Consider the following 25,532-nt stretch of genomic DNA (forward strand, 5'->3'; position numbering starts at 1 on the left):
AACTAAGCCGGCGGGGATAGATGCAGTGACTTTGGTCGGGTACATGTACCTAGTAGTACGGAGTACACGGTAGAGCTACATCCAGAGAAAAACCATCATGGTCCATAGGGATTCCTCGGAGCGAGAAGATTGGCTTGGATACTTCTCCCGCGCTGCTTTCGCCAGTTGCCGATTGGCTAGATATTGCGGATATGATGGAACCCAAGGTGCCAACGTTCATGATACGCATCAAGATTATCACGGCTGTCAGTTTAGAAACGTCCTCTGATCGTCGATGTCGCTGATACCATTCTCCGAGACATTTCCACCTCGTGTGAACTTGGGCAAGCCTTGAAGCAAGCGGGGCGGGCAATGCCATCCAGTCTCACTTGTCGGATTGACTCGGCTTCGGATCATCCAGGACCAAGTCTAGGTCGTTCATTGAGTTACTAATCATGTCGATGAGTTGAGCCGGTTCAGCAGTGGCCATTCAAGAGACCCTTCATGAATCAGGCAGAGATGTAACGGTACTCGACGTCCTGACGAGCGAGTGATGAAGCCTCGTTGACTCTCAATGGACGCCCGACTGGAAGACTCCTGCGCACGGAGAAATCAACGCCGATCATTGTCTTCATCGTTCTTCACAACCTGAAAAAAAAAAAAAAAATGAGGCGCCAATCCAAGTCCGCATCTGCCAATAGGTAGTTCCGTCGAGCCGAACGGATACACGCTCCGATATCCAAACATTCATGTCATTATTATCATTTATTAGGCTCATAGTCGACTTCTCGTCTATCTATACAGTCACTCGGGTGGCACATATGGATGAATGAGCATCTCGCTGAATCTGTAGAATCTTAGCCAAAGTTGTATACTTATCAAATCCTTGGAGTGACACATACCTCTCCAGTTTCTCCTTACCCCGGACCTCCTCCACCAGCAGCGGCATCTTGACCACGTTGAAATCCTCGTAGAGCTCCTCGATTTGGTCTAGATACTTCTTCTGCATCTTTCGCCGGGCATTGCACTGCTCGCACGGGTTGTCCTTCTTCGGGTACAGCAGCTGGTTGACCACGATGGCGTGCGTGTCGATGTTGTAGCCGGTCAATTCCTGGATCATGCGCTCCGTCTCGTACAGCGACAGGAACTCGGCGATGCACACGCACACAAAGGTGGTCAGGTCGGGGTCCTTGAACTGCGAGTTGACCTCGCTGATGGTCTCCCGCAGCGACTCCATCTTCTGCAGCAGCTCGTCAATGTTCTGGCCGCTGCCGCCGCGCGAGCCGAGGATCGAGTTGAGCATCGGCCCGAACTGGGAGGAGAGCTGAGAAATCTTAGCCAGCGCCTTTTCGAGGACCGTCGGAAACTGCAGGAAGCGCAGCGTGTGGCCCGTCGGCGCGGTGTCAAAGACAATCACGTCGTACGACAGCGACTTGACCTGCTTCAGCACCTCCGCGAAGGACATGGCTTCGTCAACGCCGGGAATCTAGCTCGACTGTCAGCATCCATCTAACCACAGGACTTCCGAATGATGCCGCCTACACTGTACGCCAAATCCTGCATCATGCTCCCCATGCCGAGTCCTCCCAGCGGGTCATCCTGCCCGTCGCTATTCGAAGCCAACAAATCCTGAATGCTGCCATGCGGATCAATCTCCATGGCGCTGAGGTTGGAAAACCCGTCCACAAGACGAGCCTCCTTGCCGAACTTCTGACCAAAGGCATCGCTCAGATTATGTGCGGGGTCGGTCGAGATGAGCAGCACGGACTTGCGGACTTTGGCGAGCTGGATTGCCAGGGAGCAGGATGTCGTCGTCTTGCCGACGCCGCCTTTCCCGCCAACGAAGACCCATCGCAGCGTCTTTTGATCGATGATGGACTGCAGGGTGGGCTCGAGGGCCTCGCCGTGATAGTCTACCGTGGTGGATGTCGCCATGATTGCCGGTTGGGAGTCGTGCGGTCGGACTGACGGTGTATGCTGGGATCCGTCGCTGGACGGGTCGTTAACGAGCTGGCGTTTACCGTGTCCTGTGTCCTGTTCTGTCAGCAATCCCCAGATTTTTTCTGATGTTCCTGAAGGCGTCGGGTTTAGTCGAAGTTTCCCGAAGCTCGGATTGGACCAATGGGAGCTTGGGGATCTACTTCAGAGCGATGCTGGCCTGGTCACTTTCTGGACGATGCTCACGGTTCCCGGACTGAGTTGGTGTTTTCTTAAAGTAGTTATGACCACTACGAGTTGAATACAGTATTTGTTTATTTCTCCTTTGACTAATGCCGTCGGCGCCGTTGTCCAGTCGGCCTACAGTAGCATAAGGGTACAAGTATCAGTGCCAATGCATACCAACTCGTCCTCATTCTCTGCAGTAACTAATGCTAATAGCTTTCAGCTCCCACACTTCAAGACCATGACTGCTCGTCGTAGGCCTACACCCGAGACGGAGAACGCTACGCCTGCGCAAGGATGTCAACTGGCCAACTTCAATAGTAACACGTGACCTGACCGAATGTCACGTGTTCGGCGAATTATGCGTATCATCGCTGGGCGCTCTCAATTGTTTCGAGGATCCTCATGGATTGATCCGATGTGACGGATCAATCTACAGACATAGCATCGCCCTGGCTAGTCGTTGTAACTGCTAATCTAGCTGCTGCACGCCGTGATTGGGCTTGCATTCGTAGTTCCGAGTGATGACATATTATGTCCCCTCTCCCCGCCTAAGAAGCCAGTTACCTGCCGACATTTACATTTCGCACTTGACTTCCACTTCATCACACCCCAGACCCTAGTGATTCCGGCACAGTGCACCATGTCGCGCGACCCCATCACCTGCCACGTCCTGAACACTCTCACCGGCACTCCCGCCGCGGGTCTCCAATGCACCCTTAGCGCGCTCTCCCCCGAGAACACCGCGCTGCATACCCTCGAGGCGACGACCAATGCCGACGGACGAATCACGCACTGGCAGCCCGCTCCCGGGTCCACGACCGTGGCGTCGTATCTCGCCTCCTTGCCGAATGCCGACAGCAAGAGCCTCTGGGCGATCCGGTTTGCGGTTGGAACCTGGTACGCGTCCCAGGGCGTCGAGAGTTTCTGGCCGGAAATCGAGGTCAAATTCACGGTCCAAGGACGGGGCGTCGATGGACAAGGGGAGTGGAGGCACTACCACGTTCCCGTGCTGCTGGGTCCATGGAGTTATTCCACGTATCGGGGGTCCTGATCAGCTGATAGGCTGGTCGAAACGGGCCGGCGATTGGCTCTGCCGTGGTGATGGGCTGGTGCAGACGGGAACGCAGCGACAATGGAGGGGTATGGTTGCAGCGGCGGGACGATGGAGGAGGCCATGATTAATCAGTTCAGTACTTATCTGCCTCTGCCGCCGCCGTTTGAGACCGAGTTTCCTCCAGGTAGTTCAGCTCGAGGACCAAATTGAACAACACATGACTTGGAAATATGATAATCCGCTCCGGGTACAGATACTACGGTCACTCATAGTACCTACCTAGGTAGGTTCATACGGTGTAGGGTGAATTACGACCCATGGTTGCGTCATCCTCGCACCAATAATGAGCTGCCTCAGGCATTTTTAGTTTTTTCAAGCTCCAACGGAGCCGCAAGCTGCAGAGTGCAGACGCGCCACCCGGAAGACCCAGTGTGCAGTCCCATTCGCTGGAGAGAGCTACACCGACCAATCAAAGGGTGTTTGGTTCCACTAGTGATATTTTCTGAAAAAAATTCTGTCCGCGTCAGAGTGATCTCATCACACCATCCATCACTAATACATACATACATATCAAGGAACGAGTCAGGATGAAGCTGAGTAAGGGCCTCGTAGGAAGATGGACAAGATCAATTTGATACAGGCAGAGTGCACACTCAACCCATCCTTGCAAGTATTAACCCAAGTACTTCGCGCGAACTCGACGTTGATTGCCACTCTGCAGTGGACTGATTATCTTGGTTAATTTCCGCTTTTATTCAACAGACAGGAACGAGACCTTTACTGTGTCAGTCAGCATATGTAAATAATTCTCACTCCAACCACGGGCCGGAACTTCTCTCGCCTGGTGAATGGCGACTCTGTCTGGAACAATTTTCATGAAATTTGCAGCCCGTGCAATTGCGCTCAGTGGGACCTCAAACCACCAGCGCGGGTGGCTGGCCAATCAAAAGTCGGTGTGCCCTCTGCCGGCTCCATTCCAGACTCGTACTATTCCCTGACTGGACATGTTGGCTCCACTGCGAGAGACTAGACCTGTTCAGGCAGGGCCCGCCCACTCCAGCCCCGAACCAGCACACGGCACAAATCCCCTCTCACCAAAATCCCCCTAAAAAACCCGCCTACGTCACTTCTTTCCCCTTTTCCTCCCATATCCGTTCTTGGGCCTTGCATCATCGCTCTTGCCAGTTATCACGTCCTTTCCTAATCCTCGACTCGGTGCGAGCCTCAGGCCGTCGAATTTCCTTCTCGATACTTTGGGAGTCGAGATTGCCTCTTTAGATCTCGGATTCCTATTTTTTTTGCGCTTTTTTTTTTTTTTAAACCCCAGAATTCCTGGCCGGTATCCCGTTCGGTGTCCTGCGTCGCGTGCCGATTCCCTGCAAAATCCCAACTACACACCCCGGATCGCCGAACAAATCACTCGACCCCGTGTTGATCGACCATGTCCGCTGCGGTAGCCCAACGGGGTTCGCCAGCGAGGCCCTCCTCTCCAATGGAGGACAAATCTGCCGTGAAATCTGAAGGTACGCCAGTTTCGTCGCAGTTGTTGGGATAAAAAAACGTGGTTTTTGCATTGGATCGCATTGTATTCTGCATTCCTACATGTATCTGCCATGAGTCATAGTTTTCGTGCGCATTTTCCCCAGCAAAAACGAGGAAAGAAAGGAAAGGAAAAAGAAAAAAAAAAAAAAAACAAAAAAGTTTAATTATATACGATTTCTCATCAATCCGCGCCTACAGCCGTCACCTCAGGCACGTGATACGACAAATGATTGACAGGACTTGCAGATACCCAAGATACCAAGGAACAGAAACCTTCCACGACCGAAGCCGAGAATTCCCAACCGAATCGGCAAAACGGCTCGTCCAACACTCCCGACTATTTCAACACCGTACACAATCCCTTTTCGCTCGAGCCCAACCCCTTCGAGCAGTCCTTCAGCAACAGCAATAACAACAACAATAATAATAACAACAACAGCAGCAACAATAATACCAACAACAACAATAATGGCTCGTCGGGGGAGACGCCCGGCAAGTCGTTACTCCCCCCCGTGGCCGCCATCACTTCTCCCTCGCTGCCGGGCACAAGCTCCGGCGGCTATAACTGGCCCAATTCGCTGCGTTCCGGTCCGTTGAGTCCCGCAATGCTCCCGGGTCCGACGTCGGGCAATGACTATTTCGACAGTATCCACCGAAGCTACCCGACCCCGAACGAGTCGTCACTGCGCACCGGTTTGACGCCGGGCGGTAGTGGCTCTATGTTCCCGGCTCCTAGCCCCAACTCGCAGACCATCCTGTCGCAGCTGCAGAGCGGCGGCGCCACTCCCTCCACCCTTGAGTTCCATCGCACCGCCCTCAACGCGGCTCGCCGCAATGGCCTCAACCCCCCGACCACCCAAGCCCCGACCACGACGGAACCGGAGCAACAACTCACCTCGATGGAAAATAAGCCGACGCAACCTGCCGTTGTGGATCCTTTCACGCATCACGATGCTGCCGACGCCGCAAACGGCTTGTTCATGCTGGCCAAGGGAGGCCAGGCTGCTATCACGAACATGTATTCTGTTTCAGCGCCCAACAACCAGATGCCGGTTCAACCCTCGGCTCCGGAACCCTCGACAGATACCCGGCGGTTGACACGGCAAGCGACCAACTCCCTGGGCAACAACCGCGAGACGACTGAGGGCTCGGACACTCAGGGTGAGCAAAAGTCTGCGACCCGCGGAAAGGGCAAAAAGAGTACGACGACTCGATCGACAGGCCGCCGAAAGGCCGAGGATACGTCGTCCAAGGGTTCAAACAAGAAAGCCAAGACTGAGGAAGGGGATGGATCGCAGAAGGGCGAGTCTGAGGAGCCGAAGAAGATGACTGAGGAAGAGAAGCGTAGGAACTTCCTCGAGCGGAATCGGTTCGTCGCACCCTTCCTCTGATGTCGGAGGAAACAAGAGAACTAATGCAATGTTTCCAGGATTGCTGCGCTCAAGTGCCGCCAGCGAAAGAAGCAGTGGTTGGCAAACCTGCAGGCCAAGGTGGATCTTTTCTCCACGGAGAACGACGCCTTGACGGCGACGGTCACTCAACTGCGGGAGGAGATTGTCAACCTCAAGACCCTGCTGCTGGCACACAAGGACTGCCCGGTGTCCCAGTCGCAAGGCATTCCGTTGCTGATCAACGGAATGGGGACGGGTTTCGATCCCAACCCCTACAATGTCAACAATACGATGCCCATGCAACCGGGACCCGGCGCGCCGCCGATCTCTACGCAGGGAATCCGACGATAATCATAATCATGAGCTAATGATAATCATAATCTTGCAAGAAGGCGCGCCTTGCTCCTCTATCCTTCTCCCGTGTGTTTCTTGTGGATGGTGTTTCCTCTCCCTTGGGTTGGCGATTTTGGCCGATTTAGTGGCGTTTATGGTGTTCAGATTGCTCGACTACATTGCGGTGCTCTTTGCTACGCTTCGATTCTTGTCTATTTTCTGCTATCTTTTTTTTGTCGCCACGAGGGATGCGCGAGACGAGAAAAAAAGCAAAAAGTCGGTTCTGACCGATGAATGTGTACTTTGGCTGGTTATGCTTTAGGATATGGTGTTCAATTAGAAACGTTGGCTGATTCATCATGCGAACTCTTTGACCGTGGCTACCTCCCTTGGGAGCTGATAGAAGTCTGGTTGTCAAGTGTCAACTGTTATCATGAACTCGCTTAGGTAATCAAGTCAACAAAACTCCGCTTAAAAGAGGTTCCTGAACACGTCGTAGCTTGAGGAATCCCAAGTTGGCCGCCGCGCTTGGTGATTCCTCGCTAATTTCATTCGATGCGGACATAACGACCACGCATGCGCCTGACTGACATGAGTCGGTTACACGCCGCGCATAGCAACGGACGAGTCCACAATCCAATAAAACCATCATGTCCCGCCGCTCTACCGCGCGTTCACGTCGCGTCGACGATGCCTTGTCCCAATTGATCGATTCGATACTTCCCCCGCTGCCCGCGTCAGCGCTTGGTGGTGATTATTCAGGCGACGAGGAAGATGCGCTCGCGGCGGCCGAAGAGCGTCGGCACGCGGCTTACCTGGAGCGCGCCTGGCGCATCATCGAGTCGGCCCGAGACGATGCGACGACGGCGGACAACATCAACAATGCCTCCGACCTGATCAAGCGCAAGCTCCTGAGAGAAAATGCCAGTCCGGATAAAGCCGTTCGCTTCTCCAATCTGTACTCGCGTCTCTTGACGCAGCCGGTGCTCAGCCAAAAATGGGCGATTCTGTATCTGCTGTACAGACTGTCGGAGGACGCCGATGGAGACAAGGACGCAAGGTTAGATGACCCCGAGCGCTGCCGCAGCCCGCTGATGGATGACGGCAATCTTGAGAATTTGCTCTTCCGGGGCTCCAGGAACTTGCCCGCCCACATGCATTTCGCCGCCGACGACGAGGGGCCGGCCATTAGCTCGTCGGTATCCCAGCGTGGCGGACGGATGGAGCGTCGCGACTCCCTGCGACCGCCAGTCGATCAACAACAACAAAGACGTCCACAGCCGGTTTCGGAAGGGAGAGAGCCACTCGCGGCGCCCGCCGCGACGGCGGCAACGTCGCGTAGGCCGAGCATGGCTCCAGAGACGGCCACTTCAGAGACTGTTACCCCTCCGGAGCCGGAATCGGGGCCGGAGAGTAGCAAGGTGACAACGGAATCGTCATTGCTCCGCGACTTGCCCTTCGTGCTCCAGGGCTTGTCGTCGACGAATTTGGAGTTTACTTCGGCAACCACTCTCAGACTCCCGAACAATCTGCCCATTCCTATGATCTCGCTTCTGCATACGCTGGCCGAACCGTGTCTGTTGTACCGTGGCTTGGCTGCCTTTGCAGATGGGTCAGAAGGCGGCCTCATCACGCAGGCACTCCGAGCGGCCATCGGCGACCAGCTGCGGTCTTACTTGAGTCTCGTAGCTACGTTAGAAGGAGAGATTCGACGGGCCGTGACTGCGGCTGCTGATGAAACGGATTCGAAGGGCGCGGTCAAGGGTACCGTGACCCTGAAACGATGCGTTGTATGGACTAGAGAAGCGACCATGGCGTTGCGCCTGATGAGCATCATTGTCGAAGAGGCGAAGAGTGAGTGCCACTCCTCATGATTTCGTCCTTGAGATCCGGAATTAACACCAGCCGCAGACAAAAAGGGTGGCCAATTGATTTCCCTGATTCATAGTTTCTCGTCATCTCACGGTGATCCTTTTGTTGGTGCCTTTGCGGAGCGGTTACTGGAGCATGTCACTCGTCCGTTCTACGACATGTTGCGACTCTGGATCTACGATGGCGAGCTGTCTGATCCATACAAGGAATTTTTCGTCATCGAGCCCGAGTTCAGACCCAGTACGGATCCTCGGCGCATTGCTACCAGTGTGTGGGAGGACAAGTACAAGCTGGACGAGGAGATGGTGCCATCGATAATCACGCAGGAGTTCGCCAAAAAGGTGTTCCTCATTGGCAAATCGCTGAACTTCATCCGTTACGGCTGCGGAGACTCGGCGTGGGTGGAGGCCTACTCCAAGCAGGCGTCCGAGGAGCTCCGATACGGTGACACCGCCAAGCTCGAGGCCTCTATTGATGAGGCCTACAAGAGAACGATGGCGCGTCTGATTGAACTGATGGACACGAAGTTCTTACTCTTTGAGCATCTGCGGGCACTGAAGCGGTATCTGCTTCTCGGGCAAGGCGATTTCATTGCGGTGTTGATGGAGTCCCTTGCGCCTAACCTCGATCGTCCGGCGAATTCGCAGTACCGCCACACACTGACCGCGCAACTCGAGCATGCTATCCGCTCGTCGAACGCGCAGTTTGACTCACCGGAGGTCATTCGGCGTCTGGATGCTCGCATGCTGGAGCTGAGCCACGGGGAGATTGGCTGGGACTGCTTTACGCTCGAGTACAAGATCGACGCGCCGGTCGACGTGGTCATCACGCCCTGGGCGTCGACGCAGTATCTCAAAGTCTTCAACTTTCTCTGGCGCGTAAAGCGTGTCGAGTTCGCGCTGGGTAGCACCTGGCGGCGGTGCATGACCGGCGCTCGCGGTGTACTGGGCGCGGTCGACGACAAGATGGGCGCAGACTGGAAGCGAGCGCGATGTGTCATGGCCGAAATGATCCACTTCATCTGCAAGCTGCAGAACTATATTCTTTTCGAAGTGATCGAGTCCAGCTGGGATCAGCTGCAGGCGGCCATTTCCAAGCCGGGCTGCACGCTCGACGACCTCATCGAGGCGCATACCAAGTATCTCAACTCCATCACGCACAAGGGTCTTCTAGGGTCTGGCTCGTCGCGAAGCTCATCGTCAGGAAAGCACTCTGAAGAAAGCTTTCTGAGTCAACTACATCAGATCCTCAAGATCATGCTCGCCTACAAGGACAGTGTCGACGGACTCTATTCCTTCTCCGTCGCCGAATTCACGCGCCGGCAGGAACTCAACGCGCGGATTGAAACCCGCACCGCGCAGGGCCGTTGGGGCATCACAGAGGGTGACTTTCTTGCCGCTCGTCGCGGACAATCAGCCCCCGCGTCGGCGACCTCGTCGTTCAACGCTGCATTCGGCGGCGGCGGTGGTGGTGGCCCGCCGGACGACCCTGCCGCCGCCGCCGCAGCGTCGCCTCTCCTGGCGGCGTCGCCCGGCTTATCTGCCGACGACCAGATGCTCGCTGCCTTGCAGACCCGCATGCGCGACCTCTCGGCGGACTTCCGCGCACGGCTGAACGTCTTCCTCGGCGACTTGGCCTTCCAGCCGGACCTCGACATGCGGTTCCTCGGCGTGGTCATGAACTTCAACGATGTGTACGAGCCGGTTCGGCGGCGGCGGACTACCGCATCGAAAGAGGGTACCTCTATGCGGGAGCGGGAACGATCGCGACGGAAAGTCGCGTCGACATCAGGCAATCATACCAACGGGCAGCAGTCAGAGGGCACCAACAGCACACGGACAACAACAACAACAACAAGGGACAAGGACAAGGAACGAGAAAGGGATTCATCGGGGCAGCAGAGAGGCGCAAGTGGTTAACGAACCAGATGTTTTGCTTTACAGTGCGGAGTACTTTATTACTACCTATTTTCCTGGATATAGGCGCAAGTAGATACCCTCAGGCTGTATGGACTCAAAAAGGTCAACTGTCATGATAACGTATGTACAGACCCCGTACCTTGTTTGCTGTCTACATATATTCCGTAACCATATTGGGTTAGCGCAGCTTAACCAAGCTCGCAATGCCAAGTCATAGCCCGCGGAGCTAGGCCTTATCTGTACTTCTCTGTAGAAAGCTAAACGCTCCTTGGAAAAATAGGAGAAAAAAAAAGTTCAAGAAAATACACGGACACTTGGACGAAGCATACAATAATCGTCCATATAAATCTAATAATATTCTCGTCGCACCGGCCCCCGTTCAAAAACGAAAAATGTCGAATGAAACGGGAGAAGCAACAACACACATCCCAGCCTGGAAGCGATTAGGGCTGAAGCTGAAGAATTCTACCGAGGATCCGCCGCCGACCCAGACTCCAGAGGGTGTCGAGAAGAAAGGCAAGCGAAGAAGTGATGCCGATGAAGAAGGAGAGAAGAAGAGGAAGAAGAAAAAGCGACGGGTAGAGCAGGAGGAGAGTGCGAAAGACGATGATGCGACGACGAAGCAGTCGGGGACGGATAAAGATGTGACGGCGGCGCCGGATGGTGGTGAGACGGGAAAGGCAAAGAAGAAGAAGAAGGAGAGAAAGGAGAAGCAACGGGTTGAACAGGAGGAAAATGCGACATCGAAAGAAGAGGATGCGACGACACAACGGTCGAGTACGGACAAGGACGTGAGGGTGGCGGATGCGGATGGTGAGACTGAAAAGGGGAAGAAAAAGAAGAAGGAAGTCAATGGGGAAACTACTCCCGCGGGTGCCGAAGCGCGACAGGACGAGAAGGACGAGGACAAGGAGGAACGAAAGAAGCGAAAACGGGAGAAACGAGAAAAGAAGAAGCAGAAGAAGGCCCAAAGTAATAACACCAACAACAGAAACAGTCAAAAGGACGGAAGCAATACCAATGCCAACAACACCAATGAATCGCCCATCCTCGGCTACCTAAACCAATTCTACTACGACCGCTCGTCATGGAAATTCAAAAAGGCCCGCGAGGCGCACCTTCTCAAGCACATATTCACACTGGAGCGCGTGCCGGCAAGCTACAACAAAGCACTACTGGCCTATCTCCAAGGACTGCGAAGCGAAGGCGCCCGGCAACGACTACGCAAGGCCGCGCACGAAGAGATTCGGAAGGACGAGGAACAAAACCAGACGCTGGTGACGACGGACACGGCCGACGCAGACGGCGATGGGTCAGACACGGAACGGGTCTCGCAGCAGCAGCAGAAGCAGCAGCAGGAATACGCCGCCGCAATCGCGGCCTTTAAAGCCAATCTCGCTTCGGGGAGCCAGGATCTTGATCACGGGGTGGTGCCGGGAGGCGCCTCGTTCGATTTGGAGCGGTTTGAGAGACGGAAGCGCGCCGAGTTGGTGCTCTGGGTGGTGCGCGGCAAGATCAGCAAGCCGGCGCCGTCGTCGTCAAATTCTGCTGCTCCTGCCAACAAGGGTGAGGAAGAAGCGGCCAACGCTGCAAAGGAGAACAAGCCGGCAACTAAGAACGATAAACCGAAGAGGAAAACGCCGGCGAAGAAAAAGAAGAAGAATCGGACGGCGGTGGTGGAATTCAGTAGTAGCTCATGGGAAAGTGACAGCGAGTGAAATGCAAGACAAAACTTTTTTTTTTTTTTTTTCCTTTTCTTCTTCCGATTGAGTCATTGACTATGCCATGATTTTCGCTACGCATTGCGACTTTTCTAAGGTAGTTTGGAAAAAAATCGCTATTTGACATCCGCGTAAACCTCCAATGCATCATGCAGCCGCCCAAAGACCCCTCCATGCCAACCCCTCAACTCCTCCCACTCGTTCTGCAGCATCGTCTTGCACATCATGCGCAGCCACCCGCCAACAATGATATCCGCATAGCTGATCCTGTTCCGCAGGATGAATGGCCCGCTGGAGTCCCGGGTGAACAACTGCGCGAGCGGGGCCAGAGTATTCCGGAACGACTCCTTGACCTTGTCGCGCTGCTCGCCGACCACGTCCAGATCGTAGTAGGACTTGACGCCCGCACGGCGGGCGAACTCCGCCTTGCACTCCTCGGCCCTCGCCGGATCGAACGGCATGCCTTGCACCGAGAGCTGCTGGTGAATGCTGAACACGCCATCGACGTCCTGATTGAACTTGGCGTATTCCGGGTATTCTTTGAGATTCAGCTCCGACAGTGGGATCTGCAGGAACGGTGGCGACGTGAAGCCAAAGTCGAGGTTTTGTGGGGGAAATAGATCTCCCGCACCGGCGTCTGGGTATGTTTTCTGCAGGTACACCGCAATGTCAAACGAGTCGCCGAGCACGGCGCCCGTGGAAGAGTCCTGGATGATCGGCAGGGTGTAGTAGTCCGAGCCGTCGAGGAATTTGCGGCATGCCGGCAGGCCAAGACCCTTGCGGACCGTGGGGATGTCCATCAAGGGCACCCATGTCGTCTTGTGCGGAATACTCTTGACGTTGAGGGCGAGCCGCGCTTTCCACGGGTTCGGTGCGCAGCAATGTTCCTCCACGGGAGGGCGCATGGCGATGTCGTAGAAGTTGACGATCTTGTTGTCTGAAGAGTCCGTACTCGTGGTTGCCGCCATGGTGAATGACTTGATTTGAGACTTTCCTGTCTTCAATGGTCGATAGTTCTGTGTATGTCTTTGAGACTTCCCATGACCAAGTGAGCTTCTTATTTATATACGTGTCATTCTGATCCTTTTGCTTCGGTTCCTCAATTAGTTCTACCGACTTCTCCGCATCAAAGGCCGCTCGCTGCTTTCGAGTTCCTGAAGTTCGGACGGGCCCACACCTTTGATGATTCATTCTGATTCATCGTGATGGTCATGGACCATGTCGTCGATCATCAACGATTGATTCCGATCGACTCTTACGTTCCATCAACAATGCGGACTGGTCGTTTAAACAATGGCTGTGATCATCCATAGTCCGAGATGGTCGGTCTGGCGATAAAATGACGTCCACGCCGGCAAGGAATGTTTGTACTTACGACGGAGTGGGAAAACATTCTTTGACTCATATAAGGACAGACGGCATATCATGAAGAAATTTTATCTCGGCACATGAAGCTTCTATACAGAAAAATCGAATCTCGTCCTATCCCCTATCGCAGGGGCTTTCTTCGAAAGTTCATGACACCAGGGAAGAAGTACTGGGTCCACTGCACGAGTCTGACCCGGACCGTGCCGCATTATCATCGATGGAAACTGGTCCCGACTCCCCGAGACAACACCATTTCTGGGGCCCCAAAAGCCCGTGCTTGAAATCAGCCCTGCCCATCGCCAGAGAAAGACCGGACCAACCAATAGCCGCATCCCATGAAACGCTGGAAACAAAATGAGGCATGGGAGAAAAACAGGAAAGAAAAACATAGCAAGACATATTAAGCGAGCTGTGCCGAAGTGTGTCCATTGTCTGTGTCAGCAGACCAGGGGAAAATGTTCCCATTTACCAGAATGCGAATGCGTCGAGAACTGGACAAATAATGGATCTCACCGAATACATCGAGTTTGCCGAGCTCTCACGGAAGAAAAGAGATAGTCTCCCGCCTTGTTTCATCAAGAGATAGAGAGGGTCGGTCAGTCTGTAAGTCTCTCACTTGGGCACCGGCCACTGCAATTTGCCAGAGATCCCTGCAGGGCGTCATGCACTCAGCCCCCAATTAGTAACCGTGGCAGCTGGCTCCGTGGCTCGTATGAGGGTCCTACGAATGGAGGGCCTGGTTGTCACCGGATACGTATACGGACGGGGGACGGGGTCAACGTGCATATCTCGCCCCGGGGTTTTACGGAAGTGGATACTGGACGCAACGAGGCGAATTGATGTCCGGATTGTATTATGGAGTATCATGCACTTGCAGACAGGAAAAGACAAAAAAAAAAAAAAAAACAAAGAATACACAGTAATAGCATACGGGGCACATGCTTGCAGCTCGGGGAATCATTTACTGGTAACCAGATCCGATCCTCCGCCTGCAACGCGGGGGTCTTGTGTGTATTTTGAACATGGTAGCAGGAGCCAAGACACATCCCTGCAACAACTGGTGAAGACCGAAGATGCGATTATATGTATTTGACAGGGAAAATCATCGGGGTGTTGACAAGGGGGGCTCGCAGGGCTCTCTCTCTCTCTTTTTTTTTTTTTTTTTTTTTTTTTCTTTTTGTCAAAGGCGTCCAACTATCCCGCGGTTGAATGACTGCCCACGATCCGCCCGGTGCATCATATGCAATTGGAGCAGTCCGCTCCGTCGGATCGAATCGCACATCATCAAACAATCATCCGTCAGGTCAATGTCCAAAAGTCCAGTACAGTATCCGACTGAAAGGGGACACCGGTGAGGCGACCCCTCTCCCATCATCTTCCCAGGATCGTAGAAGAGAACGCAACCATGGCAAGTTCAACCGATTCCGGTTCCAGACAATGCGCGGAAATCCTCTGGCTGATGGTCGGAATCATCGTCGGTGGGACCGTGCTCGTCAGATCCCGCTTCAGCTTCTCCGGCTAAAGGGCGAACCATCATCAGCATCGGGAGGGTTTTCCTCACAAAAAAAAGATATTTCCCGCGGTCAGAAAAAGGCGATTGACTTTACCTCTTATTCTATCTCGACCTCTGGCATCCCTGACGCATCGGTCGTACAGCTCCAGACCCTCAACAAACCTCCGCCTGCACGCGGAAACGACATCTTCGCTCTCACCCTCCCCCAGTGTATTATTATTGTCCGAGGGATTTTGTGGTTGGGCTTGTTGTTGGCCGTCGGACTGGGATTCAGAGGGTGGATGCGACATTGTTCAAAGACCGTGCTCTGACCGTGTTCTCGAAATAAATGGAATCGAAAGAAGTTTCTCTGTTCTGAGAGTTCCTCCAGTCAGAAGGGGGTGATGTCTGGATTTTAAATAGTACAGGAGGAGGTGTGCATACTACCACAAAAGCCGGAAATAAATGCCACTCGTCTGCCAAGGGGGGGCCCCGGTCGTTGGCTAATTGCAGGTGTGATTGCTGCACCTATTAGTTACAGAGAGATGTCTGGGTAAGCAAGGATCATTTTAGGCCCGTCAGGAGCGCATCAGGGAAAACCAGGGCCTGCTGCAATTGAAGTTAACCTAGCCGCAGCGGAGTCCAAGCCGGCGGGCAGTCTCCGAGGGTTGGTAAGACCTGGGAGTTGTCGCCAATAAAGGTCACCGACTCTTTCAACTTCTTTTCTTTACCTAGGTAGGTACATACTGTCCTCCGTACAGTGCAAAATGCTCCGTCCGTTAGGTAACTTGGAGTTACGGCCGCAGAGGGTGACGAGACGAGACGGAACTCAGTTGATTGATTGCAGCAATTGCGAGTCATTTTTTCTCGGGACCCTCTCGAGTCAATGCATCGTTTGACGGGAATTCACGATGTTTGGCAGCGCTCAGATCGCGTGCCATTTGCCGGCACAGGCAAGGCGCGATTCTTGGGCTCCCTTTCTCGAGGCTTGACTTGATCACAAACTTCGATCTAATCACCCCCGCCATGACCACTAAGTACTAGTGACTTCCCAATGGGAAACGACTAGCTTTCGGGGAAGCCGTAAGTCAGATCCTCCAGAAAGCTCAGGGACTCAGGGTTCAAAAATCTCAGGGTTCAGGGTTACCATCAACGAATGGCATGGTACTGTATTGATTGATGGGCGGAACCCTTGTCCTGTTGGTCAGCATGGAGGAATTGCTTCTAAAACTGGTAACCTAGGTAGAGAATTACTCCGTACTTACCTAAGTACGTAACTGGCACTCATACTCCGTACGGAGTAGAAGAGAGTTACAACTTACAGTTAGCTTTTCGCGAAAGAATGCAGGAGATACTCCGTCCTCGTGGGGGTCAGGGAGGTTAAGCTCCGTGCTTTGCCACAGATTTTAATCTCTGCTGTGCTGTCAAGCTGTCAGCCTGTCGCCCGTTGGACCCATTCCATACCTACGTCACATCTTAAACAGACCATGCAGTACTTACGGAGTCGTTATATATACTCTGTCCACCTCTTTCAGGGGTTCAGGGCAATCCTTTCACAACACAATCTCCTTTCCTCGCTCTGCATTGCCTTACTCCCAACTCTCCTTCATCCATTCGGATCCATCATCCGATACATCTTACTTTTTTTTTTTTTTTTTTTTTGTCTGACCCCTGCCTGTTGTGGTGTATCAACCCGGTGGTTTATTCTGATTGGGTTCGCGGGAGAGATCTGTGGAAACCGGCGATGGGCCGAGGGCTGATTGGACACCATTCCGTTTTAGGGCTAGTACGGGGCTCCCATACAAAACTAACTTTCGTCCTCTTCGCCAAACTAAGGAAGGTCTCGCCTGCATACAGAGGCGATTGGATTGGCAGTTCCTTCAAACGGAAGATTAGGGTTCGGAGTGTTCACCTCCTGATTAGGCTATCTTCGGCAGCACAGGCGAGATTGGGTTAAATGCATTCAGTTTCTCTTCACGACTCGTTCTCATCATGTACCCATACACTTAGGAGCAGACTTTCTGCCTCAGAACCTTTTCGACGGCCACTCGAGGATGGTACAGAGAACACTACTTCTCGAGTGCTTGTATGTGAAGCTTTGACCTTGATTTTGCTGCATTTTGACCCTGACAGTTGGGAGTACCGACTCGAATGGGAACATCAGAATCATGCTACACATGTCATTCGGAGTCAATACATTCGTAAATAGGTAGGTAGCGAGGTAGGTAGTACCTAGTTTGTACTTCTACGCAGGGCGGAACACAAGCATCCTGTTCGTTCTTTGATTCCAACTTCACGTCCAAGGACTCACTAAATACTCGGTAAATACGGATACTACTCTGTATGTACTCCGTACTCGTACCCTGCAAGTTCAGCCGGAGTACCCCCGTACGGAGGATTCCGCACGCCAGTTAGTCTAACTAACTCCCGATCGATCCACTTGGAAGCTTCATGCCGGCGTCCATACCGGTCTACCCGTCGATGGGGTGGTACATACAGTATACATACATACTGTACAGTACTCCGTACATGCTCCAGCCAGGCCCGGAAAATCCCCGTAGATCATCGGCCCCAAAAAGGCTCAAGGCCGCTTAAGCTGTCAAATCGTGGGCCGCATTGTGAAACGCCCATGTCTTCTTTTGGTTGGTCGGAACGTTTTCTTTGCATTGTTGCCACTTGCCACTGACAAGGCACCTTGACTACGAGGACGAATCGGCATCTAGAGTCTGAACTTCCGAAGTGGGATCAAACGTCCACTTTCAAACTTTCCCAGGCGCACTCTCGATGTTCTGGCATTGTGATCGCAATATATAGTATAAGACAACTGAGTTTACCTCGGCAGGTCGTACTCGTGGATTACTTACAGTAAGCTACATGCTAAAAAAAGATCATAGAAATGAGCGGATGCTCTTGTTGATGATGTAGCCTTGGAACATGGACGGGGACTACAGAGCTTGGATGGCCAAGGAATGGACCTTCAGTCAAAGGAGACGACAAAAATATCATCCACTGACATCATTCGTATGAGATCCCGGACCATTTGCGGTGAGGAGTATCAATTTCTTCAAGGGTAGTTACAAGGTCGACGGATGATACTATTCCTTAGTAACCCCGGGTCACATCTGTCGCATGCACACCGCTCCGCGACACCATGACAGCGCTCCCATGCTGCCTCGCCCGTCATTTTCTCAAGGCTTGCCGATTAACAATGTCCTCATCTCTCCTAGTCTTCTCATTCAATGCATCTCAGAATCGCCGAGACTTGTCATTGTTTCAACAACAGCGGTACAAGCCGAGTAGCTGTTGCTCGTGAACAATAGTAACGCTCGGACCATTGGTTTGAGACTCAGCTCGTCAAAGGTTGACAGGGAAGAAGGACCTTGTTAGTAGTAGGATCGAACATAGAGCGGTGACCCTTCCATTCTCCAATTATCTGTGCACACTGGTCAGATGATGTGACTCATTCCCTTGTCATCCTAGGGAAATCGGCTTCGTTGGCATAGGCACAGGACTCAAATGTGACGACATAGGGCGCAAGCTTGAACGATGACTGGTCCTTCGGTCCAACAGCCTTGCGGGAAACCATGGAGAAAGTTCCCCTATATGCCTAGGGGTACTTACCCCGTTCTTCTGGAACTCGGGCTTTGATCACGGCAGTTCCCGCAGTACGGCAAACTCGGCTTGGCTGATCCTGATTCTCGTACGCCAAAAGGATGTGTACGCCATCCAAATCTAGATGTATCCTCAGCCCGTTCCTCCGGCAGTATGAGCGGTGAAAGGATGACTCTCTGAAACGTCGATTCATCCCACACTGTATGCCACCTTTTTGCTGACATCGGTATCACGGAAAGGAGTGGAGAATGCGGGCCTGGGCATGGTTCTGGTTAACGACTAACTCGTAGTGCTCTTTGACTTGTTGATCTTTACCCTTCTAATGCCAGACAAGATATATACTATCCGGAAGATCTTAGCGGTAAAGAATTGTTTGCATACAGCTCGGAGAAGGATTTTCAAATCCCGAGTGCACGAGGCCATGTACTAAAAGTCACTTTCGATGCCGATCTTCCATGTGCCGTCATCGAGACCTCGGCTGAAGGTCCAAGTTGGACCATCAGTGGTCAATCAACGTCTCGAGCAATGCAGTCCCAGGTTCTTCCCCTTCTATCCAGCAGAGAGTGAGTTGTGAAGAGCTGAAAGCCTGAAATAGGCCACAATGTGCCTCTTGGCTTTGTTCTTTCCTGGGATTGCAACCCAAAACTTTTAACAGCTCCGGTCCTTTCTTTGTCGTCCATCTTTAGGAATCATAGCGGAAAGGAGCCAATTGCTCCTAGGACAGCACCGGGAGTATCCTAGAGTTCTATCCTCACACTTCATGGCGCACGGAGCACCATGACCATATGCAAAGGGCGACCGTTTTCAAGTTTATCATTTCGAAGTGCTTCACTATGGAAATGTAATTAGGATACTGTCCTCGTACTAGCGTACGAAGTACTTGTACATTTTTCTCTTGAGGTGGTGGTTGATATCATGACCTGATGCCAATTCTTGTTGCGCTGGAACTGGTACATGAATCAGAAGACTCCGTGCGAAGAGTGCTAACGAAAGACATCCCTCAAGGACAAGGCTAGGCAGGACTGCTGAAGTCCTCGGATAACATGGCATCCTGGCGTTCAGAATTCCATTGTTGCCTTGCCGAAAAGTGGGGTCTAGGGGTCATTCAAGTCGATATGCCTGATCGATTTTTCTTCGGTTTCGCCAATACTGTATGCGCTGCCGAATAGGAAAATCATCAGGCTCCAGCTCATCAGCTCCCGACTCGGGGGCGAGGGGGATGCAAGAAATTTGCACGCTTGAACTTTTCCAGTTCCGGAGCCTCGTACCGGCGTTCTTCCAAAAACACGGAGAGCCACACCCGTGCAACGACCTAAATGAAGATATCTGATTTGGTCAGCATGAACTCCGTAAACGCGAAGTACTGGACGTCGTCGCTTAGAGAATGTCGCCGGAGTGCCTTGTATTCAACTTCCATTCGAGCCAGCCCTTGGCTTCCGCGAATATATCCGTGACTTCTAGGTGTGGCTCTATCCACGGAAACACCTTCAGAGGGCAGTCATCAGTGTGCCCTTCGTTGAGCGCGTCTTGGAGCTCGAAGAAATCAACGCACCTCGCAAGATGACGATTTTCGGGCAGCTCGAGCCATGAGCTAATCCAGGCCCTCGCCCGCATCGGCGCCTGGTACTTCCACAGGCGCATCCAGAGTCTCACCCTCCCCTCTTCTTCTCCCTCTTCATCATTCTGACCGATTGCTCGTCTCGGAGGTCAATCAGCGACTTCAAAGAGGGCATCCAGGTCCAAGCTGCTCAGGTACACGGTATACCATTGAGCAGTATAGACTTGCAGTCTTTGATGCAGACTGTCCGCATCATACGGCATTTTTCGGACCTTCCGATTCTTGGACTTCCGATTTCCCTTGGCCTTCCCGACGGACCCTGGACATCCGACTTACGGGGCTAGATGCTGCCGTACGCGGACTCTGTTTCGTATGTTTAACTGGAGAGTGAGCTTGGATGAGAAATGGAATGATTGAACGCTTACATCTTCTTCCTCATAGTTGACCATATTGCCATACGCGTGTCCCCCAAGATCAACAGTCGAGGTCAAGAGCCTCCTCTTCCTGGCTTGAGGCTTCCGGCACATCGTCCACGTCGATTGCGGCTGCAACATGCTGCGAGTTGCCACGAGGCCTTTTCTGGGTCGGTGTTTGGGGAGAACGCACCGCCCTTCGAGGAGTCGGCATGCCGCCACGACTTCGTGAGGAGCTCTGGGGCGTCACAGGTGATGAGACCGACCCCGACTGCTCTCAGTGCCTGTTCTGTTAGTCAGGTCCCAAGATTGTTTTGGTTCCCTGAATCACGCGTCATGGCTTGAACACTTGCCATACCGACCGGTATGCCCAGGACCTCGCATCGTTTTATTCTCAGCTGGATCCCCGGGTCGAGGCGTTTATCTTCGCAATGGCGCCCAGAAAAATCAACTTCTTCTACTCATACAGAATCCTTGCACCAAGAGACGCGGTATCTTCTTGGGCTGATGGATTGCCACAGCCAAACTTCGAGTCGTCACGGAACAGCAGAGAGCAGGCCCCCACCAGTATCCGACCAGCCAACTCAGATTTGGCAGCGTATCAGGATGCTGAGGAAAATATGTGCTTGACCGCTAATATATTGTACGGGCAATTCGAGCTAACATCCACGCCATCTTCTGGGGAAGCGGAAGTCGAGAATGAGACAAGCTTAAGCGACCATGGACATTCTTTAACCATTCAGGAACCGTCACCCCATCATGTGGACACTGTGAATTTGACATAGGTTACGAGTTTCCATTACTTACTTGACCATTTTGGAACCCGCCCTGGTCACCTACCTTATGTACCTGGGTATCTAGATCTAGGTAGGTAGGTTCTCTCTAAGCTGGTCGGTTCAGTTGCATTGAATAAGAGTCCCTTGAATTGTTGACTGATTCCCCTAGGCCGATGGCAATTCCCCTGGGCTGGTCACCTGGTGTCGATTGCCTTGAGTAGGTGGTCGAATCCCCTGAGCTCGTTGTACTTCTTATGAATTGGAGCTGATTTGATGCGTTGAGCTGGTCATCGATTTCCTTGAGGTAAATCCAACTCCAAGGGTAAAGTAGTTTCCTTGAGCTGGTGATATTCCGGCTTCGCACATCAAACACTTTTTATTTATTCTCGCGTACTAATCTCAAATGTGCGAGCTGGTGTTGATGCTTCTGAATTGATGCTGTTTGTCTCGAGCTGAATGATAGTTCCCTTGGGGTGGTACTCCGTACTCCGTACACATGTAATAAGAGCCAATTCCGTTGAGCTGATATCAATTCCCATGAGTTGATTTGGATACCTTTGATGATGTTGATTGATTACGCTGAGCTGATGTCCTCTGCGGAGTGCAATCTCTACTGTAGTATAGGTACTACCTACCCGACCAAGGCGGTCACAACCGGCAGAATCTATCCAGGCGAGGACAGCTCCCAAGGCAGCTCTCCGCAACGCGTATGCAGCATTGTCGTCAACAGTCCTGCCAATTCACCTGCTGCTTTCCCGAACTAACTCTGTTATCTCTCTTCTTGAACTGAGCTTCGTGTCATCATGTCGGGTACGTATTGGTAGGAAGCTTGGTCGTCGTCTGGCGCTGACAGTCCCGCACAGGAAGCGCAGGGTACGATAGACATATTACCATCTTCTCCGAGCAAGGTCGATTATACCAAGTCGGTCAGTTTCTTGGAATCGGAGCTTGCTTGCTCTTTGGCTGATGAATCTCAGAATATGCCTTCAAAGCGATCACTGCCGCAAATATCACGTCGGTAGGAGTTCGCGGGAAGAACTGCGCTGTCGTCATCTCGCAGAAGAAAGTCCCTGTACGTCACGCTTTCATGGAAGCGTTTGCAGTTCCAGGGTTAAGACTCACTTTCTCCAGGACAAACTCATTGATCCCTCCTCCGTCACGCACATCTTCAAGATCTCCCCGTCCGTTGGGTGTGTGATGACGGGGTCGATCGCCGATGCCCGAGCCTGTGTCGACCGAGCGCGTAGTGAGGCCGCCGAGTTCAGATACAAATACGGATACGAGATGCCCTGCGATGCCCTCGCCAAGCGACTGGCCAACATCAATCAGGTTTACACACAAAGGGTTTGTTCATTGCCAGTGCATTCTAGAGGTTCACGTCGTTGATGGTCTGGCAGGCCTACATGCGTCCTCTTGGCATTGCCATCACGCTGATTTCTGTCGATTCCGAGTACGGCCCGCAGCTGTACAAATGCGATCCCGCCGGATACTATGTCGGGTACAAGGCGACGGCATCCGGTCCCAAGCAACAAGAGGCTCTCAACTTCTTGGAAAAGAAACTGAAGAACAAGGACTATGCCCCGGGGAGCTGGGAAGACGTGGTGGAATTGGGAATTACGACACTGAGCAATGTGCTCAGCGTGGACTTCAAGAAAAATGAGCTGGAAATTGGCATCGTCGGGGGACCCCGAGCTGACGGACGGGAAGGCACAGACCCCGAGTTCCGAACCCTAACGGAGGATGAGATCGATGAGCGCTTGGCAGCGATCAGCGAGAAGGACTGAACGACCGGTGAAGTATAGAAGGGAGTGGTGTTTGTTTTTTTCCGTCTGGATGAGATCTTGACCAATGGCATATCGATAATCATGAATTCCAGTTGTTGCCCTTTCATGACTTTTGAAGGTGTTAACCTCGACGACTACCTACGTAAATCTTGTTCGGGCAAGTTGTTTGGTTGTAGCGTCTGTTTCACAGCTTGACCCTGATCCTGCCAAATCGAACTCCATCTGCGCTGCGATTTCAGGTGCGCCTCCTTCTTTCTGTATTTCCCTGATGGGCCATGCCGTTATGACTGAGGAAACGTGCCCGCTGTGCAAGGCCGCTTTGCAACGGCACGCAACGAGCAGAGCGACGACGTCGCCGACTCAACCTCGGCAATTCATTGAAAGTAGTCGCCACTCGCTTCAGCAATTGTTGGTGGGAGACACAAACTGTCACGGTGGAGCGACTTCAGCTATGATGGTGCGGAGTTAAAGTTGGCCGTTCAAAGTCGTACTTACTCGGACAGAGCGTGGAAGATTGAGACTGGAGCGATCCGGCTTAGCGTTCGTCGTGGCGACGGCTCCATAACTCGGTGGGAAAAAAAAAAAAAAAGAGTGACTGCATACAGAGGGTGTACCGATTGCCTCCGTCTCGTCCTGATCAATATTTTGCTGATCATATGTGACTGTTCTGGTTAGCTGCCAATAAGTTGAACATGCACTCCGTATTCTGTGCTTTTCTTGGATCGCGGATCAGCCATTGGCCCGTAAATCGGTCCTTCATCGTCGTTCCTTTTCCCTTTCTTCTTTTTTTTTCCTGATCTTCTTCCACTTCCAGCTCGATCGATCCGCGCCAGTGGCGAACTTAAACGCAGTATCGTCGCTAGCGTGGGCCTTAAATGAGTCACCAGCCACAGCTAAACTAGGCTAGGCGATCCAGCTTCGCTCTGAACTGTGGCTTTAAGCTCGGCGATTTGTGGCTGACCGCTTTCCCTCATCGCATTCCGACAGCACGGATAGTGCAGACGGGTTTCCCTGGGGCTGGAGCTATCCAATACTTCACCCGGCGCCCACAAATAGAAAAATGGTTCCTGGAGCATGGCTCGAAGAGGAATCGAGTAAAAAAGAAAAGAACAATGCCCACATGGTCGAGCTCCACCACGGCTCTTCTCGGTTCTTTTTGCATTGTTCGGCTCGCTCAAGCCTGGCCTACATTCTGCAGAACTCATGCTCATCTTCTCGGTCCCATTGGTTTCTGCTGATCTTACGCAAACACCTTGCATTCCGGACGGAGACGGAGGACATTGGGAAGCTCGGGATTTATTTACTTTTTTTTTTTGGCGACATTATGGATGCCAATACTACGGCAGCTATATATCATCAATCAATCGACCTCCTTTCTGACTGTGCATGAACGTTCCCAGAGTCAAAAAGAGATCTTTTGGTTTATGGTTGCTATTTTCGGGTCTCATCTGGTTTCTCTGTTTTACCTGGCATCAATGCAATGGTTATTTCCTCCCGTAATCTCATTGCATTTGTGTTGTTCATCTGAACTATTTCCTTAATTAATTCGTGGCATTGGACCATGGCGGACGCTTGTGAGCATGGTCCTTTGTGGTCCGGGGAAGGGTGACGAGGCGAACTAACCGACGATTTCAGTAAACGATGCCCGAGCCCTTCGGGTCGCTGAATTGGTGAACGACTTGCGAACATTACATCTTCACATCTGCGAACAAACATCGAACCTCCCCTCAGGCACTGAGTCACAATTGGCAGGGTATCAGATACTGGTACGCAGCCGGGCTGCTGCACAGAGCCTGCTTGACTCTGGATTTGCTGCAATACCTAGTCAAGACCGAATTGACGATCCTGAGGCACAGAAGGCGGAGCTTCGACAGTGAGTTGGGCAATATTGGGTTGATACTTTTGAATGGTGTTTAGATTCATTAACGTGGATATTATACAGAGTCATTCTCGATGCAAGCGCGAAACGCTTTCAGGCACACAAGATATACTTACAAGTTGCGGCTGCCAGACGATGGGTGATCAACCGGACCGAAATCTTTCGCAGTCCCAAAACCGCTGATACCGCTGCGCGGTTACGACATGTGGATGAGATGCTGCGCCAGGTGAGTAGAGTTCTCCCTGCTTGGCCAAAAATGATTGCCCACATGTTGAACCATCATTTTTTTTGTTAGGAGCTGTCCGAGATTACGGACCAATTCATCCATGCGGACCTTCGTAAGGCCGATGTGCGAGCCGGTCACTGGGTGGATGAAGATCCTCCGCTCGCGGCCGTGTTGATGTGGATCAACTCGCAACATTGACCGGCGCTTGACATGGCCGCAACGATGGTTACTGGCATTGATCGTTCCTAGAGCGCTCCCCATTCCTCCCCTGGTCTCCTGCTGGTGCCGGACGCCAGACTCGAGACGAGGACCGTGCTTCTGCAGGCAGAGCCAATCATTCTCGGAGTTCTTCCCCGTCCGGGACTTTCGACCTTGCATTGGTTCCTTTATTTTTTATGCGTGTACATGTCCCTCCTCCAATATTTTTGTCGATGATGCTGATGCTGT

General features: G+C 52.5%; 7 protein-coding genes across 7 annotated transcripts; 4 read left to right on the top strand and 3 right to left on the bottom strand.

Annotated features, from left to right (window-relative positions):
* Positions 1-783: 783 nt before the first annotated feature.
* Positions 784-1,914, bottom strand: VTN31DRAFT_5484 (uncharacterized protein; the record flags this gene model as incomplete). The annotated part of the gene is made up of 3 exons (XM_069405988.1): positions 784-826; positions 882-1,465; positions 1,522-1,914. The coding sequence occupies 3 exons, from the start codon at positions 1,912-1,914 to the stop codon at positions 784-786; spliced, it is 1,020 nt and encodes a 339-aa protein (XP_069259641.1).
* A 2,777-nt stretch (positions 1,915-4,691) lies between these two features.
* VTN31DRAFT_5485 (uncharacterized protein) lies at positions 4,692-6,483 on the top strand (the record flags this gene model as incomplete). Its single annotated transcript, XM_069405989.1, has 3 exons — positions 4,692-4,722; positions 4,988-6,110; positions 6,171-6,483. 3 exons carry the CDS (start codon positions 4,692-4,694, stop codon positions 6,481-6,483), a joined length of 1,467 nt encoding a protein of 488 aa, XP_069259642.1.
* A 632-nt stretch (positions 6,484-7,115) lies between these two features.
* VTN31DRAFT_5486 (uncharacterized protein) lies at positions 7,116-10,256 on the top strand (the record flags this gene model as incomplete). The annotated part of the gene is made up of 2 exons (XM_069405990.1): positions 7,116-8,319; positions 8,377-10,256. The coding sequence occupies 2 exons, from the start codon at positions 7,116-7,118 to the stop codon at positions 10,254-10,256; spliced, it is 3,084 nt and encodes a 1,027-aa protein (XP_069259643.1).
* A 392-nt stretch (positions 10,257-10,648) lies between these two features.
* On the top strand, positions 10,649-11,974 carry VTN31DRAFT_5487 (uncharacterized protein; the record flags this gene model as incomplete). Its single annotated transcript, XM_069405991.1, has 1 exon — positions 10,649-11,974. The coding sequence occupies one exon, from the start codon at positions 10,649-10,651 to the stop codon at positions 11,972-11,974; it is 1,326 nt and encodes a 441-aa protein (XP_069259644.1).
* Positions 11,975-12,093: 119 nt separating this feature from the next.
* On the bottom strand, positions 12,094-12,945 carry VTN31DRAFT_5488 (uncharacterized protein; the record flags this gene model as incomplete). The annotated part of the gene is made up of 1 exon (XM_069405992.1): positions 12,094-12,945. The coding sequence occupies one exon, from the start codon at positions 12,943-12,945 to the stop codon at positions 12,094-12,096; it is 852 nt and encodes a 283-aa protein (XP_069259645.1).
* A 1,814-nt stretch (positions 12,946-14,759) lies between these two features.
* Positions 14,760-15,148, bottom strand: VTN31DRAFT_5489 (uncharacterized protein; the record flags this gene model as incomplete). The annotated part of the gene is made up of 2 exons (XM_069405993.1): positions 14,760-14,863; positions 14,953-15,148. 2 exons carry the CDS (start codon positions 15,146-15,148, stop codon positions 14,760-14,762), a joined length of 300 nt encoding a protein of 99 aa, XP_069259646.1.
* Positions 15,149-21,999: 6,851 nt separating this feature from the next.
* Positions 22,000-22,980, top strand: VTN31DRAFT_5490 (uncharacterized protein; the record flags this gene model as incomplete). Its single annotated transcript, XM_069405995.1, has 5 exons — positions 22,000-22,006; positions 22,060-22,122; positions 22,174-22,268; positions 22,328-22,540; positions 22,594-22,980. 5 exons carry the CDS (start codon positions 22,000-22,002, stop codon positions 22,978-22,980), a joined length of 765 nt encoding a protein of 254 aa, XP_069259647.1.
* Positions 22,981-25,532: the final 2,552 nt, after the last annotated feature.

The sequence above is a fragment of the Thermomyces dupontii genome (assembly GCF_041956625.1).
Source record: "Thermomyces dupontii strain NRRL 2155 unplaced genomic scaffold VTN31scaffold_5, whole genome shotgun sequence".
NCBI classification, from domain to species: domain Eukaryota; kingdom Fungi; phylum Ascomycota; class Eurotiomycetes; order Eurotiales; family Trichocomaceae; genus Thermomyces; species Thermomyces dupontii.